Source organism: Scyliorhinus torazame, chromosome 1, assembly GCF_047496885.1.
Source record: "Scyliorhinus torazame isolate Kashiwa2021f chromosome 1, sScyTor2.1, whole genome shotgun sequence".
Classification (NCBI taxonomy): domain Eukaryota; kingdom Metazoa; phylum Chordata; class Chondrichthyes; order Carcharhiniformes; family Scyliorhinidae; genus Scyliorhinus; species Scyliorhinus torazame.
Genome location: NC_092707.1, coordinates 377,183,514 through 377,201,314, shown reverse-complemented (window position 1 = coordinate 377,201,314; position 17,801 = coordinate 377,183,514). Strand labels below are relative to the sequence as shown.

General features: G+C 45.4%; 1 protein-coding gene across 5 annotated transcripts in view; it reads right to left on the bottom strand.

The window, feature by feature from the left end:
- The window catches only part of mocs3 (molybdenum cofactor synthesis 3), a 194,112-nt gene that overhangs the window by 13,545 nt on the left and 162,766 nt on the right, over positions 1-17,801 (bottom strand). For 3 of the 5 annotated variants that reach the window (XM_072511883.1, XM_072511856.1, XM_072511849.1), the window contains one exon: positions 11,941-13,856. The exons of the other annotated variants lie outside the window; for them this stretch is intronic. In XM_072511883.1, the coding sequence (XP_072367984.1) occupies positions 13,764-13,856 (93 nt within the window). In that variant the 3' untranslated portion in view covers positions 11,941-13,763. Of the gene's footprint in view, positions 1-11,940; positions 13,857-17,801 lie in introns of those variants that run through there. 5 annotated transcript variants of the gene reach the window in all.

Sequence of the window (17,801 nt, the reverse complement as noted above, 5' to 3'; positions counted from 1 at the left end):
CCTCCACCCTCGGGAATCTCAATTGGTCTAGGAATCGTCTCATCCCCTCTTCCCCCGCTGGGGGCTGGGATCTGTACAGCTCCTCACAGAAGGCCTTGAATTCCTCCTTTATTTTCGTCGCACTCCGCACTGTGACTCCACTTCTATCCTTGACTCCCCCTATTTCCCTCGCTGCCATCCTCTTACGGAGCTGGTGTGCCAGCATCCAACTCGCCTTCTCCCCATGCTCGTAGGTCGCCCCCTGCGCCTTCCTCCACTGTGCCTCTGCCTTCCCTGGAGACGTCGCCTTTCCCCAAGTAATCCCTCCTCAGGGGCCTCTGCGTATCTCCTGTCCACTCTTAAAATCTCCCCCACAAACCTCTCCCTTTCCATGCCCTCTATCTTCTCCCTATGAGCCCTGATGGAGATTAGCTCTCCCCTGATCACCGCCTTCAGCGCCTCCCATACCACCCCCACCCGCACCTCCCCGTTGTCCTCCAAGTACCTTTCGATGCACCCCCTCACCTTCCCACACACCACTTCATCTGCCAGCAGTCCCACATCCAGCCGCCACAGCGGGCGTTGGTCCCTCTCCTCTCCCAGCTCCAGTTCCACCCAGTGCGGGGCGTGATCTGAAACGGCTATGGCCGAATACTCCGTTCTCTCCACTTTCGGGATCAGCGCCCTGCCCAGGACAAAAAAATCTATCTGGGAGTAGGCTTTGTGCACGTGGGAGAAAAAAGAAAATTCCCTGGCCTGCGGCCTGGCAAACCTCCACGAGTCCACTCCCCCTATCTGATCCATAAAACCCTAAGCACCTTGGCCGCCGCCGGCCTCTTTCCAGTCCTCGATCTGGAGCGGTCCAGTGCTGGGTCCAACACCGTATTGAAATCCCCACCCATTATCAGGCCGCCTACCTCCAGGTCTGGAATGCGCCCCAACATGCGCTTCATGAATCCGGCATCATCCCAGTTCGGGGCGTATACATTTACCAATACCACCCACGTCCCCTGCAACTTACCGCTCACCATCACATATCGCCCTCCATTGTCCACTACGATATGCTTGGCCTCAAACGACACCCGCTTCCCCACCAATATTGCCACCCCTCTATTCTTCCCGTCCAGCCCCAAATGGAATACCTGTCCTACCCACCCCTTTCTTAAGCTGACCTGGTCCGCCACCTTCAAATGTGTCTCTTGGAGCATGACCACTTCTGCCTTCAGTCCCTTTAAGTGCGCGAACACTCGGGCCCTCTTCACCAGCCCATTCAGGCCCCTCACATTCCACGTTATCAGCCGGACTGGAGGGGCTCCCACCCCACCCCCCCCCCCCCCCCCACCCCGACTAGCCATCTCCTTTTCTAGGCCAGTCCCGTGTCCGCACCGCCCTCACCCTCCAGTCCCCCAGCCGGGTGACCCCCGCCCCGACCACCTCTTCTGTGACCCATTCCCCTTCGGCCAGTGCAGCAGCAACCCTTTCCCCCCCCGCCCCCCCCTCCCCTCACCCCCGCTAGACCCATGTCTAGCATTTTTGCTCCCCCCATATCACTCCCGTAAATCAGCTGACACCTGCTGACCCCGGCTTCCCCCGCCGTCCCATTGACCTCCCCGTGTGGGAATCTCCCAATCAGTGTGCGTTCCTCCATTCCCCCTTCCGCCTTTCTTCCCCAGGGCGGGAAAAGCCCCGCGCTTTCCTAAGCCTGCCCCGCTCCCTCTGGCGCAGCTCCTGTCGCAGCCTTGTCTCTCTCCCCCAGCCCATGTAACATTTCCTGCGTGTGATTGACCCCCTATATACAGCAACCATCAAACACCCCCCCCACCCTCACAAACCCTCAGTTTGAGTGCAACTTTTCGGTTTAAATAAAGTTCCATGCCTCTTCAGGCGTTTCGAAATAATGGTGCTGATCCTTGTATGTGACCCACAATCGGGCTGGCTGCAGCATTCCGAATCTCACTCCTTTCCAGTGCAACACCGCCTTGGCCCGGTTGAAACCCGCTCTCCTGTTTGCAACCTCCGTGCTCCAGTCCGGGTATATTCGGATCTCCGCATTGTCCCACCTGCTGCTCCGCTCCTTCTTGGCCCATTTCAAGACCCTCTCTCTGTCCGTGAAACGGTGAAACCTCACCACCATCGCCCTTGGCGGCTCGTTTGCCATGGGCCTCCTCGCCAGCAGCCGGTGTGCCCCATCCAGCTCCAGCGGCCTCGAAGGGGCCTCCGCGCCCATCATCGCCTCGAGCATCGTGCTCGCATATGCCCCGGCATCGGCCCCCTCCACTCCTTCAGGGAGACCCAGGATACGCTGGTTCTTTCTCCTCGACCTGTTCTCCAGGTCTTCGAATCTTCCCGCCCACCTCTTGTGCAGCGCCTCGTGCTCCTCCACTCTCACCGCCAGGCCCAAGATCTCATCCTCATTCTCACTGACTCTTTTCTGCACCTCCTGGATCTTTACCTCGTGGGCCTTCTGGGTCATCCCTAGTCCTTCAATCGCCGACAACATGGGCGCCAGCATCTCCTTCCGCAGCTCCTCGAAGCAGTGCTTGATGAACTCCTGCAGCTCCGGCCCGCATTCCACTTTGTCCCCGGCCGCCGCCATTTTGCTTTTCTTCCCTCGCTTCTCCCGCTGCTCCAATGCCGCTTTTTTGGCCGTTTCACTTCTGGTCCTGTCCATAAAAGTTGAAGGGGGACCTCGCTCTTCCCTTCCCCACGGGTCATCTTCAAAAAAATTTCCATTGGGGCTCCTCTAAAGCGCCCGAAAGTCCGTGATAGCGCGAGCTGCCCAATCGTGCGGCTTAGCTCTGCATAGCCGCAACCGGAAGTCGCTGTTACGACTTGTGGACTGATCTATCTCTTCACACATCTTCTCTACTGATTAGTACCACACTCCTGTATGCTTCACCCGATGCCTGTGCCTATGTATTCACATTGTGTATTTATGTATGTCCTATGTTCTTTCATGTATGGAATGATGTTAGGACTGTACGCAGAACAATACTTTTCACTGTACCTCGGTATATATGACAATAAATCAAATCAATCAATCAAGATTTTTTTTAAATAAAGTTCATCCCAAGCTTGTAGATGATATCAAATTTAATTGGTAACAGTTTGTTTCCAGTCAGGTGTGAATGTTAAAGATCCTATTGCCAGGGGCATCTCCTTACATCTGCCATAAATTGTCCCTAAACCACATAATTCCAGTGCAGAAGGAGGCCATTCACCCCAATTGATCTGCACCGATCCACCAAAAGAGCACACAACCCAGGCCCACTCCCTCACCCCATCCCTGCAACCCCACCTAACCTGCACATCTTTGGACGTTGGGAGGAAATTGGAGCACCAGGAGGTAACCCACGCAGACACGGGGAGAACGTGCAAACTCTACATAAACAGTCACCCAAGACTCAAATCAAACCCGGGTCATAGAATCCTAGAATTTGCAGTGCAGAAGGAGGCCATTCGGCCCATTAAGTTTGCACCGGCCCTTGGAAAGAGCATTCTACTTAAGACCACACCTCTCCCCTATCTCCATAACTCAATAACCCTACCTAACCTTTTTCTTGTGGACACTAAGGCAAATTTCAGCATGGCCAATCCACCTAACCTGCACATCTCTAAACTGTGGGAGGAAACCGGAGCACCCGGAGGAAACCCACGCAGACATGGGGGGAACGTGCAGCTCCGCACAGACAGTGACCCACGCTGGGAACCGAACCTGGGTCCCTGGCACTGTGAGGCAGCAGTGCTAATCACTGTGCCACAGTGCTGCCCATCATCACCATAAGCAGAGTGACTGATCATTTAATTTCTCTTGAGGTTTTGCCATGCAGAATGGTTTCTACATTGCACAACAAATTATGTAAGCTAAAGTGCTGCAAGATGATAATGTAAGTTTTCCTTTTCAGTGTTGAAATTGGATCTTTTCAACGAAAAGCGTAATCCACGAATTGAAACTTCCTTAAAATCAAATACCAAAAATGATAGCTTGCAAAATATGCAAGACAGGATTTTACACCCTTGTCTGCAGATTCAGATGCAACTCTGGGCGTGGAGAGAAATAATTTAGACCATAACTTCCAATTAGCCTCAGAAAGTGATGGCCCGTTGGAGTTACAAAGGTTTAAAGATCTGCTTTGGAAAAAGTCTTGATACTTTGGCTGGCTGGAGCTGCTTGGGGCCTGCAGCGAAAGAATCCCCGAAGACATCAGCACAATCCACCACCAGTAGACTTGGAGGCCACTCCCCTTTTGTTTTACTGAGCTGGCTGCTGGAAAAATTAAAGGGTCCAATGAAATTGACATGCTAGGAAGAAGGTAAGTGTCCAAAGTTAGTGATTTAAATTGCTTTTGCGTAGACCCTAGTTTAATAAAACAATTATGTGCCTTCTTTACCAATGTTAGAATGCTGGACACATAGTCCTGTCTTGCATCCAGCATTCAAACTTCACACATTTTAGGAAGTACACTAGCTAATACATTTTCCTCTTTGGCACATTGTCTTAATATGCCCAGTGGTCAGCAGGCGCATTGAATAACACGGAGTCTGAGAAGTAGAGAGCGGAGGACATGGCTGGAAGCTGAAGAAGCATGTCCCTGAGTAATTTCAACCCCATGCACCACACATCTGCCAAAACAAGGGGCTGGTTTAGCACAGGGCTAAAGAGCTGGCTTTTAAAGCAGACCAAGGCAGGCCAGCAGCATGGTTCAATTGCCGTACCAGCCTCCCCGAACAGGCGCCGGAATGTGGCAACTAGGGGCATTTCACAGTAACTTCATTTGATGCCTACTTGTGACAGTAATCGATTTTCACAAGTGGGTAACAATGAGAAATTTAAGCAGCTACAGATCATATTCAATTGTCACATAAAAAATGTTTTTAAAAATGTTACAAATATCTAATAGAATTATAACTTTTAGGCTGCGAATTGACATTTTTAAATGCAAGATAAATGAGAACACTTGGTTTCGAAGCTGGTAAACAGACCTAAAAAGTAATTGCAAATTCAAGGGTGACCTGACTTGTTTGTATTACAATGTCATTGTGGGACATACTGGAAATTAAACCCATGGGTTACCTCTCTTAGGTTCTTGCTGGAGGCAGGGTTATTGATATAATGATAATTTTAGGTGCTAATTAAATGCATGCAGTAGAGAAGTACAAATTATTAAATGAAATGAAATTCACTTATTGTCACAAGTAGATTTCGAATGAAGTTACAATGAAAAGCCCCTAGTCACCACATTCCGGCGCCTGTTCGGGGAGGCTGACACAGGAATTTAACCCGCAGTGCTGGCCTTGTTCTGCTTTACAAGCCAACTCTTTAGCCCACTGTGCTAAACCAGCCCTTCCTGTGTCTTGACTGTGAGAATCCAGTCATTGTTTCACATAATGAATTAGACTGTGGGAATCCAGACATTGTTTCAGTCAATGTTTCACATGATGAATAAGCCATTGTATTCAGCAATAAGAATATATCAACTAATCAGTTACAGCAAGATCGCCGGACTGAACTGTGGCGTGAGAAACATATCCAGTAATTTTCCTAACACTGCGCACGCAGAGCTATTCTTGACAGGCACCAGTCAATCTTAAGTAATGTCCAATGTTTGTTTAATAAATCATCCTCTAAGTAACAGACATCCATTTGAACAAAGCAGGATGTCTCAGCTGAGAATTAGAAACCAATGAGAGTAAATGAGGGGTTAAACCAGAAATAAGAATTCCCTTAAAAGTAGTACCTCGTGGTCGAGGTCTTGTTCCTTAAATCCTGCATTCCTGATTTCTTGAATCATGTTTGTTTGTGTTTATGTTTTGTGCATTTTGCCATGAGTTCGACCCTTTTATCTATCATTTGATATTTCATTTCTAAAATTTTGCTTCAGTTCTTAATTTTATTCAAGTGAATGATTAGCAATAAAATCATATTTTGATACCTCCAATCAACCAGACTAACGACACTTATTAGAAGGTAAAGCAAGAGCCCTAACAGTTACCTCTCTCAGATTCTTGCTGGAGACAAGATGTCTACCTTGCTCAATAAGAGGCTTAAATTATTCATGTAGGTCCCCAGAACCAAGAAATCCTGTGGAGTTGGGGATAATTAGATTAAATCTCTTCTGGGATATCGCAAGCATTCCTGGGGAATAGCTTGTATGAAGATTATTTTTTGTTTTGTGTGTTAGCTTGGTGATTTCTCTGGAAAGAGTTGGTTGAACTCTGGATATTGAACAGTTTGGAGGAGTCAGAAAGAGGGAGACAATCTGCCAAAAACTGTGGACCAGAGAGTTATCTTGAACCAGTGTTTTTTGATTTAGAGTCATGAAACAAGAATGCGGTGAGGCATGAGCTGTGGGGAGAGGGGGGTGTTCCACAACTGCGAGCTATTGGAGGGTTCCCCTCGCTGAATGGTAGTGGAAGGACCCCATTAAATCTCATATGAGAATTAAAATGAATTCCTGAAAGCTGTGGCACACCTTAGTTTGATCCCAAGAGAAGCAAAGGATTCCTCAAGATCCTGTCAAGTACAGGGCAAGGTTGGGTGGAAATTAATGGAAAATATTGAGTATTCTGTGAGATTTTCAGGTTTAAAGTATGAGTGCTTCCAAGATATGGCATAAATAGTATAAGTCTTGTGCAGTACAAGTTTTTCTTTTGTTTAAAATATGAAGTTTTTATTTAAAATATTTTAATTTGGTTTTTAACATTTGATACATAAAGCAAAACAATGCAAAACAAGAAAACCCCTCCTCCACTCTACCAACCAACACCCCAATAACTCAAATAATAGCCCCCCTCCCCACAGCAGCTGGCGGTAACCAACTCTTAAAAGTGAAGAATAAACAGACCCCATGTCTTGTGGAACCCCTCAATCGCCCCCTCAAGATAAACTTAACCTTCTCCAAATATAGGAACTCCATCAGGGCCCAAGCCATACTGAGGCACTGGGTGGAAGGCTGACCTCCATCCCAACAGGACCCACCTGCGAGCAATCAGCAAGACGAAGGTTAAAATGTCTGCCCCCAGTCCATTTTGCAGCTACGGCAAGTCCGGCACCCAAATAAGCCCCCAGGGGACTGGGCTCCAAATCCAAGTGCAAGATCGCCGACACAGTGCTGAAAAACGACCCCCAGATTTTCTCCAACTTCAGACAGGATAAGAACATATGTACATATGTTCTCCCACACCGCTCGCAAGTGTCCTCCACCCCTTCAAACGCACGGCTCATCCTCGACCTTGTCAGGTGTGCCCTATGCACTACCTTTTAACTGGATTAACCCCAGCCTCGCACACGAGATTGAGGCATTCACCCTCCGCAACATCTAACACCACAACCTACCCTCCAAGCCACCCCCAGCACCTCCTCCCACTTGGCCTTAACCCCTCCAGCGACGCCATATCCTCCTCCAAAATCTTCCCAAAAATGAGTCCCCTCCAACCCCATCACCGACAACACCCCCTTCAACAATGAAGAGGGAGGTGTCACTGGAAAAACCTTCCTTGCAAAGTCCCGCACCTGCATATACTTTGAGATCCCCCCCCCCCCGCAGAATCCTGAACTTTTCCATCAACTTAATTGAGGCATACAAGATGATCAGAGGATTGGATAGGGTGGACAGTGAGAGCCTTTTTCCTCGGATGGTGATAGCTAGCACGAGGGGACATATTTTTAAATTGAGGGGAGATAGATATAGGACAGATGTCAGAGGTGGGTTCTTTACTGAGAGAGTAGTGAGGGCGTGGAATGCCCTGCCTGCAACAGTAGTGGACTCGCCAACATTAAGGGCATTTAAATGGTCATTGGATAAACATATGGATGATAAGGGAATAGTGTAGATGGGCTTTAGATTGGTTTCACAGGTCGGCGCAACATCGAGGGCCGAAGGGCCTGTATTGCGCTGTGATGTTCTAACTCCTTTAAACTCAAAAACTGCCCTTCCATAAAGAAGTCCTTCATTTCCATCACCCCCCCCCCATCCGCAAAACCTAGCATCGAGTCTTGCTGGCTCAAATGCATTATACTCTCGAACCGGCGTCAGCTTCGACCCGCCCCTAACTTACAATGTTGCCAAAATTGCCTCCATATCTTCAGCGTGGCGACCACCACTGGACTACCTGAGAATTTCCTGGGGAAAATGGGAATGGTGCCGTTGCCAGCACCCTGACTCCCTACAAGAGCCTGCCTCCATCCTCACTCCAGCCCGAACCTTCTTGCCATTCGCCGCCCAATAGTAATACATCGGATTTGGACGAGCCAAACTCTCCGACTGTTGTCCTTTCTGAAGCACCGTCTTCCGAATCCTCGCCACCTTCCCCGCCCATACAAACGACAAAATCAACCGCTCCACCCCCACAAAAAACACCTTTTGCAAAAAGATCAGTTGGCATTGGAATAAAAATAAAAACTGCGGCAAGATGTTCATCTTTGTTGCCTGCACTCAGACTGCCGGTGATAAGCGAAGGCTGTCCCATCCCAACAAATCTGCCTTGACCCTACCCACTCGGCTGGTAAAATTCAATTTACGGAGCCGGGCCTAGTCCCGAGCTACCTGCATCCCCAGAAATAGAGTAGTCACCACAAGAAACAGCAATCCCACCAAGCCAGCTCTCGCCCCCGGTGAGGAAACCAAAAACAACTCACTTTTCTCCAAATTCAATTTGTAACCCGAAAAAGCCCCAAATCGCTTGAGCAGCCCCATTATATCCCCCATCCCCGAACAGGCACCGGAATGTGGCGACTAGGGGAATTCACAGTAACTTCATTTGAAGCTTACTTGTGACAATAAGCGATTTTCATTTCATTTTCATCATCGGACCCGGGTTAGAAATATACAAAAGGTTGTCTGCATACAGGGACACCTTATGCACCCCCCCCCCGCCCCCTCTCCACTTATCCGAGTTTCTCAGCACAATGGCCAAGTGCTCTATCGCTAGCGCAACCAACAAGGGGGACATGAGACACCCGTCTCGTTCCCCTATGCAGCTGAAAATATCCCGAGTTCACCTCATTTGTACAAATACTCGCCTTCAGTTCCTTATAACAATTTGACCACAAACCTAGGCCCAATACCAAGCCACTCCATCACCACAAACAAATAACTCTGCTCTACTCGATCAAACGCCTTCTCTGCATCCAGCGCCACCACCACCTTCAGCTCCCCCCCCTTCTGATGGAGAGAACATGTTTAATAAGCACCGCACATTCAACGACAACTGTCTACCCTTTGCAAGCCCCATTTGATCCTCCCCAATCCCTTCGGAAGGCACTCCTCCAGCCTAAGCACGTTGGCAAAAATCTTGGTATCCACATTTACAGAGATATTAGCCGATACGACCCACACTCCATATCCTTTTTTAACAACAGCAAAATAGATGCCTCTTCCATCGTCTCTGGGAGTGCCCCCTTAGGCACTGCGTGTTCATACATCTCCACCAACAGCAGCGCTAACCTATCCAAAAACGTCTTATAGATTTCCACCGGGAATCCATTCAGCTCTGGTGCTTTACCCGTTTGCATCTTCCCTACTGCCATCCGAAACTCCTCAATCCCCACTGGCTCCTCCAACCCTGCCTTCTCATCCTCTTTGGAAACTCCAGCCCGAGAACTCCCTCATATCTGACTCAACCCTCGGAGGCTCCAACCTATACAACCTCTTATAAAACTCCTCAAATGTCCTGTTCACCTGCTCCGGCGCCACCAGCAGCCCCCTCGTACCATTCCAGACCTGAACTGTCTCTTGTGAAGGCCGCGTGCCAGAGGAGCTGTCCTGCCAGCAAGCAGGACGCCACACGCTTCGCCTGCCTCAACTGGTATACCACACGCTTCGCCTGCCTCAACTGGTATACCACTTTCCCTGTAGACAAAGGCAAAACTTCATCTGCAGTTCCTTTAACTGACCAAAAGCTCCGGAGTGGCATCTTCCACAAAGTTCCCACCAATGCTTCATCTACCAGTCACTGCCACTCCGCTTGCCTCCCTATCCACCTGCTCCTTATACAAGATGATCTTACCCCTGACCATCGCTTTCAACGCCTCCCAGACCATCGACTGCAAGACCTCCCCATTCTTATTAAACCCCACATAATTATCAATCCCCTTTGCCATCCTCACACAAAAACCCAGATCCACAAGCAACCTCACATCCATCCTCCATGCCGGCATCTGTGCAGGTCTTTTCTCCAGGACCACATTCACCAAATGCAGGGCATGATCCGAAATGATGATCACCAAGTATTCCGCTTTCCTCACCGACAACAATGATCTCCCCATAGGGGAGATAGGATAGGGGCTGGTTTAGCACAGTGGGCTAAATAGCTGGCTTGCAATGCAGAACAATGCCAGCAGCGTGGGTTCAATTCCCGTACTGGCCTCCCCGAACAGGTGCCGGAATGTGGCGACTAAGGGCTTTTCACAGCAACTTCATTGAAGCCTACTTGTGACAATAAGCGAATATGCTTATTATAATCTCACAGTCCCACAATCCAAAGATTCTGCCACCATGACCTGTTCTCCAGGTCCTCCACTTTGGCTCTCAGCCCTTTCATACAATCATAGAATCCCTACAGTGCAGAAGGAGGCCATTCGGCCATCGAGTCTGCACCGACCCACTGAAAGAGCACTCTATATCGCGCCACCCCCCTACAATTCCTTAACCCCACCTAACCTTTGCACACTAAGGAATAATTTAGCATGGTCAATCAACCTAATATGCACATCTTTGGACTGTGGGAGGAGACTGGAGTACCCGGAGGAATCCCACGAAGACAAGGGAAGAATGTGCGAACTACACAGACAGCCACCCAAGGCTGCAATTGAACCCGGGTCCCTGGTGCTGTGAGGCAGCAGTGCTAACCACTGTGCTGCCTTGCTTTCCTCCACCTTCCGCAGCTCCTATCCCATCGAGGTGAGCTGATCGCTGTGCTGCGACAATGCTTCCTCCACCCCCTTCAACACCTCTCCAGGCTCCCACATTGCCGTCAATGTCTTTCCAAGGGCCTCCCTTATTGGGCATGGTATCGTCACCAACTGTTTGAGCATTCCCATCATCTCCTTCCCATGCTGCTTAAACTACACTGCCATCACCTCGGCCAGCGTAATGGGCGCAGCCCCACCCAGCGAGCTTTCCCCCACCATTTTTCCTCCCACAGAACTCCGCACTGGAACCTGAACTGTCAGGCAGACTAGCGCTCGTTCCTTTCTGTCCCGTATTCTTGCGGTGGGTTTTCGACATCCACTAATTACCACAACTTTACTGGAGAACGTTCATATACAATTTCCCAAAACTGGGTAAAGAGGGCCAAAAAACAGCGGGAGCTACCAGGCGTGTGACCTCCACCTATGTGTCGGCATTGGAGCGATAAAATATGAAGTCTTATGGCGTAATTCAAATTTATTTTTAAAAGTTACCGGTCTCCACCAAGATAATAATAACCTTTATTAGTGTCACAAGTAGGCTTACATTACGCTGCAATGAAGTTACTGTGAAAATCCCCTAATCACCACACTCCAGCGCCTGTTCGGGTACATTGAAGGAGAATTCAGAATGTCCAATTTACCTAACAAGCGCATCTTTCAGAACTTGTGGGAGGAAACCGGAGCACCCGGAGGAAACCCATGCAGACACAGGAAGAACATGCAGACTCTGCACAGACAGTGACCTAAGCCAGGAATTGAACCCAGGTCCCTGGCGCTGTGAAGCAACAGTACTAACCACTATGCTACCGTGCCGTCCATTGTACCAAAGTTAAGAAAGGTTTGTATTAATAAGAAAAAGAAAGCGGAGTAAACATACATTTCCATAATATTTCACAATACTGATTCAGGAAATTCAAACAAATTTAAATCTTCGAGGAGATAATAGCTTTTAAATATCAACGAACACTTACGATCTCTTAATTCTGTAATTTTACTCAACCTAATTTTTAGTGTTCTAGCATATGAAAACAAAATTACAATTTTAGGCATTTATAAGTAAACACATATCAGTTTTTTATTGCAACATGGCTACATATACACTATGGAGTAGCAGACATCGAGGAGGAGACTGTGGGGCAAGGGAAAGGCCTGTATATCATTCTGTAACTAATCCAGAACAGACCAGAAAAAACTTTCAAATCTCCTTTTCTTACAAATACAACATCTTGTTCAGCATAAAATATTTTTTTATAATAGAAACTACAATTGTAAGATTCATTGAACAGAATTATTTTCTGCAATCATTAGAGCCCTCAGTGTAAATTAATTCCATGACTGAATTTAATCGACAAGGCTCAGAAAAAATCTTCAGGCCTGGTGTCCAACATATCCTTTGCAGCTCTTTTACAGGAGCCTTCTGAGCGCCAGGCCTGAAGATTTATTTTGAGCCTTGTTGATTAAAAAATCTAGGTTAGTTTGTAGGATCGGTGTACATTTCCCCTTAGAAAGCAACAGTTAAAAAGCAAGCCAGTTACTGAAAGGACTGTCTTGACACTATTTTTCCTGTGCATGTATTCTTCAATGTCAGCTTTTAGAATTCCAAAATCCTCAAAGATGTGATTAATCAAAGACCTCGGTTCTAAAAATAAAATAGACACCTCATGCAGGTAATACAAGGATTACAAAATTGTCATGCAAACAGAAATCATACTTCATACACAATATTATGGAGGAAATAGATTATGAAATCATTGGATCAAAAGTTGAATTGCTTTAGGTCTTTGCACTGAATAAATCTTGCATAAAGATTCGAACAACCGATATTTCCAACAAGTGTCAATCACACGTAACAGAATCATGAGAGTCCCAGTCAATTTCAAAAATGAAATTATTTCCTTATGAAGCACTGGCTACGATATTCTATTTTGAAACATTCAGTAGATCTTCCAAATGATCCATCTCACACCATAAAAAGTTGAAAGTGCTCTGGAAGTGACTTTGTCATTGTGACGTTAAACTGGTGATGATATAATTAATTCTGCAAGTACATATTTAAAAAGGACATTTTGGCCGATCAGTCTGGCTGTTTTTGTTTTTGAAACACAAGAGATGATCATAACTGACAAAATTATATCAAACAGATAGATGTGTTATTGTTTACATTTATGGAATCCATGTCATAATGAGTATTTTTCTGGAAAACCTAGACAGCTATGTTACACGTAAGGGTACATGTTTAATACATCTGGTCCATTACTGAAAACAGAATTGTCACATTAACGTCCCAGTATCAGGGGAATTGCCATTCAATTGTTCACCTGGCAGCATATTTCAGCAAGCATCTATTGCCAGAATTTTTGCATGGCTCATTTGCTTCATTTATTCGTGATGCCATATCAATTGCATCTAAAAGGTTAATCTTTTAGTTCTCACAATATTCCACTATTAGTAATTCAGTAGCATAGTATTTGGTCTGTAATGTAAGATACTTAATAAAAAGAATCAACTCTAACCAGTGAGATTTTCCATGCACTTGTATTTAGTTACTAATTGTTTGTTCCTTATTAACCAATTGAAATATATTCAACACAGAAATCAGCATTATCTTCTCTTAAATAGCTAGCACATCAACTGAAACAATCTGTGGGGTTTCCTTTCTAGATACTGAGCAACACTGACAAGAAAAACTTTCCACTTGCATTTACTGACATACAAAGAATTAACAGTACATTGAATAATTAATACGTTTTAAGCGTTTTAAAAAATGGTGTGAAATGATTTGCTTCCTTTCCTCCTGTTTCCAGCAATCAATACTGTGGAAAGGTTGGATCAATCTTACAAGCCCAAGCCATGAGGCCACCCTGGATATCCTTCACTGATAATGAGCAGAGCTCATTGTCAAGTAACTCCTGCAAGATTTTAACGGCCTTCTGAGAATCATTTCCTTGTTTACAGATAACATATACTGGAAGATAAAAAATAAAATTAGGTAATTTCACCTGTTGGAACAAGGAATCATATCATCCGAGTGCTGTTATTAATGATGGCTCAATATTTAGGATTTACCATTTGAACACAGCACACAATTTGTCACCAGGGCTAAAAGCAACCTCATTATTACAAAAACTGCAGCATTTGCAAGGGACCACAGCCCTTTTTCCTGATGATAAATGTTAACAATTTGCTGTTAAAATATATACAGTATTACATGGAGTGTTTTGAAGAAAAAGGATGAAAAAATTATTAGTAAAGACTACTTTTTGCTTACTGTGTTCCTAGGAGACTGAAATGCTACCTAAAATGCATTACAGGAAACTAAATCAAGAGCGCCCTCTGGCGATGAAAGTTCAAACAGATTTATCCAAGACAAACCAAGACAATTCCTGTTGTGTCTTTAATGCAGCAAAACATCCCTAGGCACTTCACAGGGGGTGTTATCAGACAAAATATGACACTAAGCCACATAAAAGAGACATTAGGACAGGTGGCCATAAGCTTGGTCAAGCAGGCAGGCTTTAAGGAGCATCTTAAAAGGAAGAAAGAAAGGTTTAGAGAGGAGTTGCAGAACTGAGGGCCTTGTCAGTTGAAGGCACAGCTGCCAATGGCAGAGCAGCCATTGGCAGCACGGTAGCATTGTGGATAGCACAATTGCTTCACAGCTCCAGGGTCCCAGGTTCGATTCCCCGCTGGGTCACTGTCTGTGCGGAGTCTGCACATCCTCCCTGTGTGTGCGTGGGTTTCCTCCGGGTGCTCCGGTTTCCTCCCACAGTCCAAAGATGTGCAGGTTAGGTGGATTGGCCATGATAAATTGCCCTTAGTGTCTAAAATTGCCCTTAGTGTTGGGTGGGGTTACTGGGGTATGGGGATAGGGTGGAGGTGTATACCTTGGGTAGGGTGCTCTTTCCAAGAGCCGGTGCAGACTCGATGGGCCGAATGGCCTCCTTCTGCACTGTAAATTCTATGATAATCTATGATCTATGAAGGAGATTGATTACAGAGATGGGAAGGGGCTATGCCATGGAAGAACTTAAACATAATATTGTGAATTTTCAAATTGAGCCACTATCAAAGTAAGAGCCAATGTAGGGTCAACAAGCACAGAGTGATGGCGACTTGATGTGAATTGGGGAGACATATGGGCAACAGTTTTGGGACAGCTGAAATGTACGGAGGGTGGTATGCAGGAGGCCAGTCAGAAGAGCATTGGAATAGCTGAATCTGGAGCTAAAAGAGGCAAGGGTTTCAGCAACAGGTGGTCTGAGGTGAGGTAATGTCAAAGATAGGCAGTATTACAGAGGTGGATGCTGGCAGACCTGATAATGGAGAGGATATGGGGTCAGGAGCTCAGCTCAGGGTCAAGTAGAATGCTGCTGTTGCAAATAATCTGGTTCAGTCTCAGATAGTGGTCAGTGGTGGAATGAAGTTGGTCATTAGGCAGTATTCACAGCGTTTATTGCTTAATGTAAAATTATTTTTAAAAATACCATTTAGCCTCACATGACTATCTGTTATCAAGTTATGAAGGCACAACCTTTGACAGTCCAAGTACCTTTCAGATGCTAGGTAAAATAGAATATGTTGCAATACTATTTCCTGTGTTTTCTACTTTATTTCAAAGGCATTAATTATATAACCAGTTCACTCTGACCTCCCAGTTAGGAAGATGTTTAGCCACAAATAGTTCATATTAATTGGATTGAATTTAGTGCTCAGGTTACCCATAAAGATGCTCAAAAATCTTCATTTATCCCCATGTTGCACAACTAACCAAACAGAAGCAAGTATTCAGTTTATTCAGATATGATTGCATTGTAGTCCTATCAGGTCACATAGATTTGAGAGATCAGATTACTTGTATTAAAGCACTGGTGACTGACTACACTAAGCTCCATGCATAACAAAATTAAATACTAATCCTCAAAGAGCAGTCTACATATTTATTATGGTTTTGCAATAATGGATCAGCTCGCATTTAGTGAACCAAAAACCAGCTCCTCTTAAAAATAAAGAATTTTCTGAACTTCAACCTCTCGTTCTTCTAAACTCTAAAGAATACAAAATATTATTGGTAGAGGTTAGGGAATATACAGTAAATAGCGTATGGTGGAGGGGAGCTCCGAGAACGATGAAAACAAGCAGCTAAAGTGAGTCTACGGATGATCTTGCACACAAATGTTCACAAATGATTTTTCATTACTAAAGTCCTTACTCGGTGGTACAATTAATATGGGTTTGCACCTGTGACCTGCAATACAAGAAAGGAAAAGACAAAAAAACTTTATATTTAAAACAAAATTCACCTTTGAAATGCCATCATACTATATTTATAATTCCAACACCACTTGAAATTACAAAGCATTCCATGTTCTACCAAGCTAATGTATTGTTATGGGCCAGGGTTTAGAGAACCCCAAAGTGTATCAGGGAGTTCACCTGACCACAACTTTTAATAGATTGTGGTATGGGGAGCACACGGCCCACTCTATAGGTGTGATACAGCATTTTTTAAAGCAAAACAATGTTTATTCTATGAACTCAAGTTAACCTTTTTACAACATAGTGAACATCTTAGCAACCATCAATTCAAATACAACCCCCAAAGAATACAACACTAAGTAATTCTTATTTTCCTTTTAACATCCATAAGACTTAAAAACACCTTTTAACAGAAAGACATCAGGCTTAACTTCACTACTGAAAACAGTTACCATGTTGAAATCAGCAAATGGACACTCATAAGCTTTCAGAGATTCACACACATCCTGCTGTGATTGCAGCTTCTCCAAAACTAAAATGAAACCAAACCCACCCTGCAGCAAAAAGCCTAAAGCAAAAGTAAAAAGCTGACAGACAGCCTAGCTCCACCCACTCTCTGACATCACTGCAGTAATAAACACCCATTTCTTAAAGGTACTCTCACTACAGATATTTATATACACACCCATTTATAAACACCCATTTCTTAAAGGTACTCTCACATGACAGTATAAATAAACGTATCCCAACTATCTCCTCTTTTCTCCTCACCAGTGGAAATAATCTTTCACTAATTAACCATTCAAACCTTTCATAATTAGACTGACAGATTTTTGATTTACAAGGGAATCAAATATCACAGGGGCAGGCAAAAGTGGAGTTAAAAGTCACGATCAGATCAGTCAAAATCTGATTGAGTGACGAAGCAGGCTCAAATGGCCAAATGGCCTACTCCTTTCCCTATTCGTTATGTTCTTATATTTTTGAATACTTCAGCAGATCATCCTTCAACTTCCTATGTTCCAGAAGAAGAATAAAATCAAAGGCTTGGTTCATAACAGTAACCTTTCATTCCTGCTGTGTGAACCTCAGAAACAGGAGCAGGAGTAAATCCTGAGCCAGCTCCAAAATTCAATATCATAGCTGATCATCTGTCTCAATTCCAGTTTCCTGCCCACTCCCCATATCCCTCAATTCCCTGAAACACCAACAATCTGTCTCTCTCAGCCTTAAATATATTCAACAATGGAATATCCACAACACTCTGGGGTGGACAATTCCAAAGATTCACAATCTTCAATGAAGACATTTCTCATCTCAGTCTTAAGTTTATCCTGAGGCTGTGCTGTTCTGGATTCACCACCCAAGGGAAACAACAGCAGTGTCAAGCCCGATAACGAGATCACCTCTCGTTATTCTTTTTTTAATAAATTTAGAGTAGCCAATTATTTTATTTCAATTAAGGGGCAATTTAGTGTGAGTTCTTTTGTTTTTCTGCCTCCGTAGATAGTTCAGGCAGTGTCCTATTGGGCCCTCCTCCACCAACAACCGGACTCCCTCCCTCCCCACCACCCTCCTTTCCCCTCTCTCCCCCACCCCCTCCTTTCCTTCCTGTTGGTACAGAGGCGAGGGTATCTGGTCTCTCCAGCTCAAA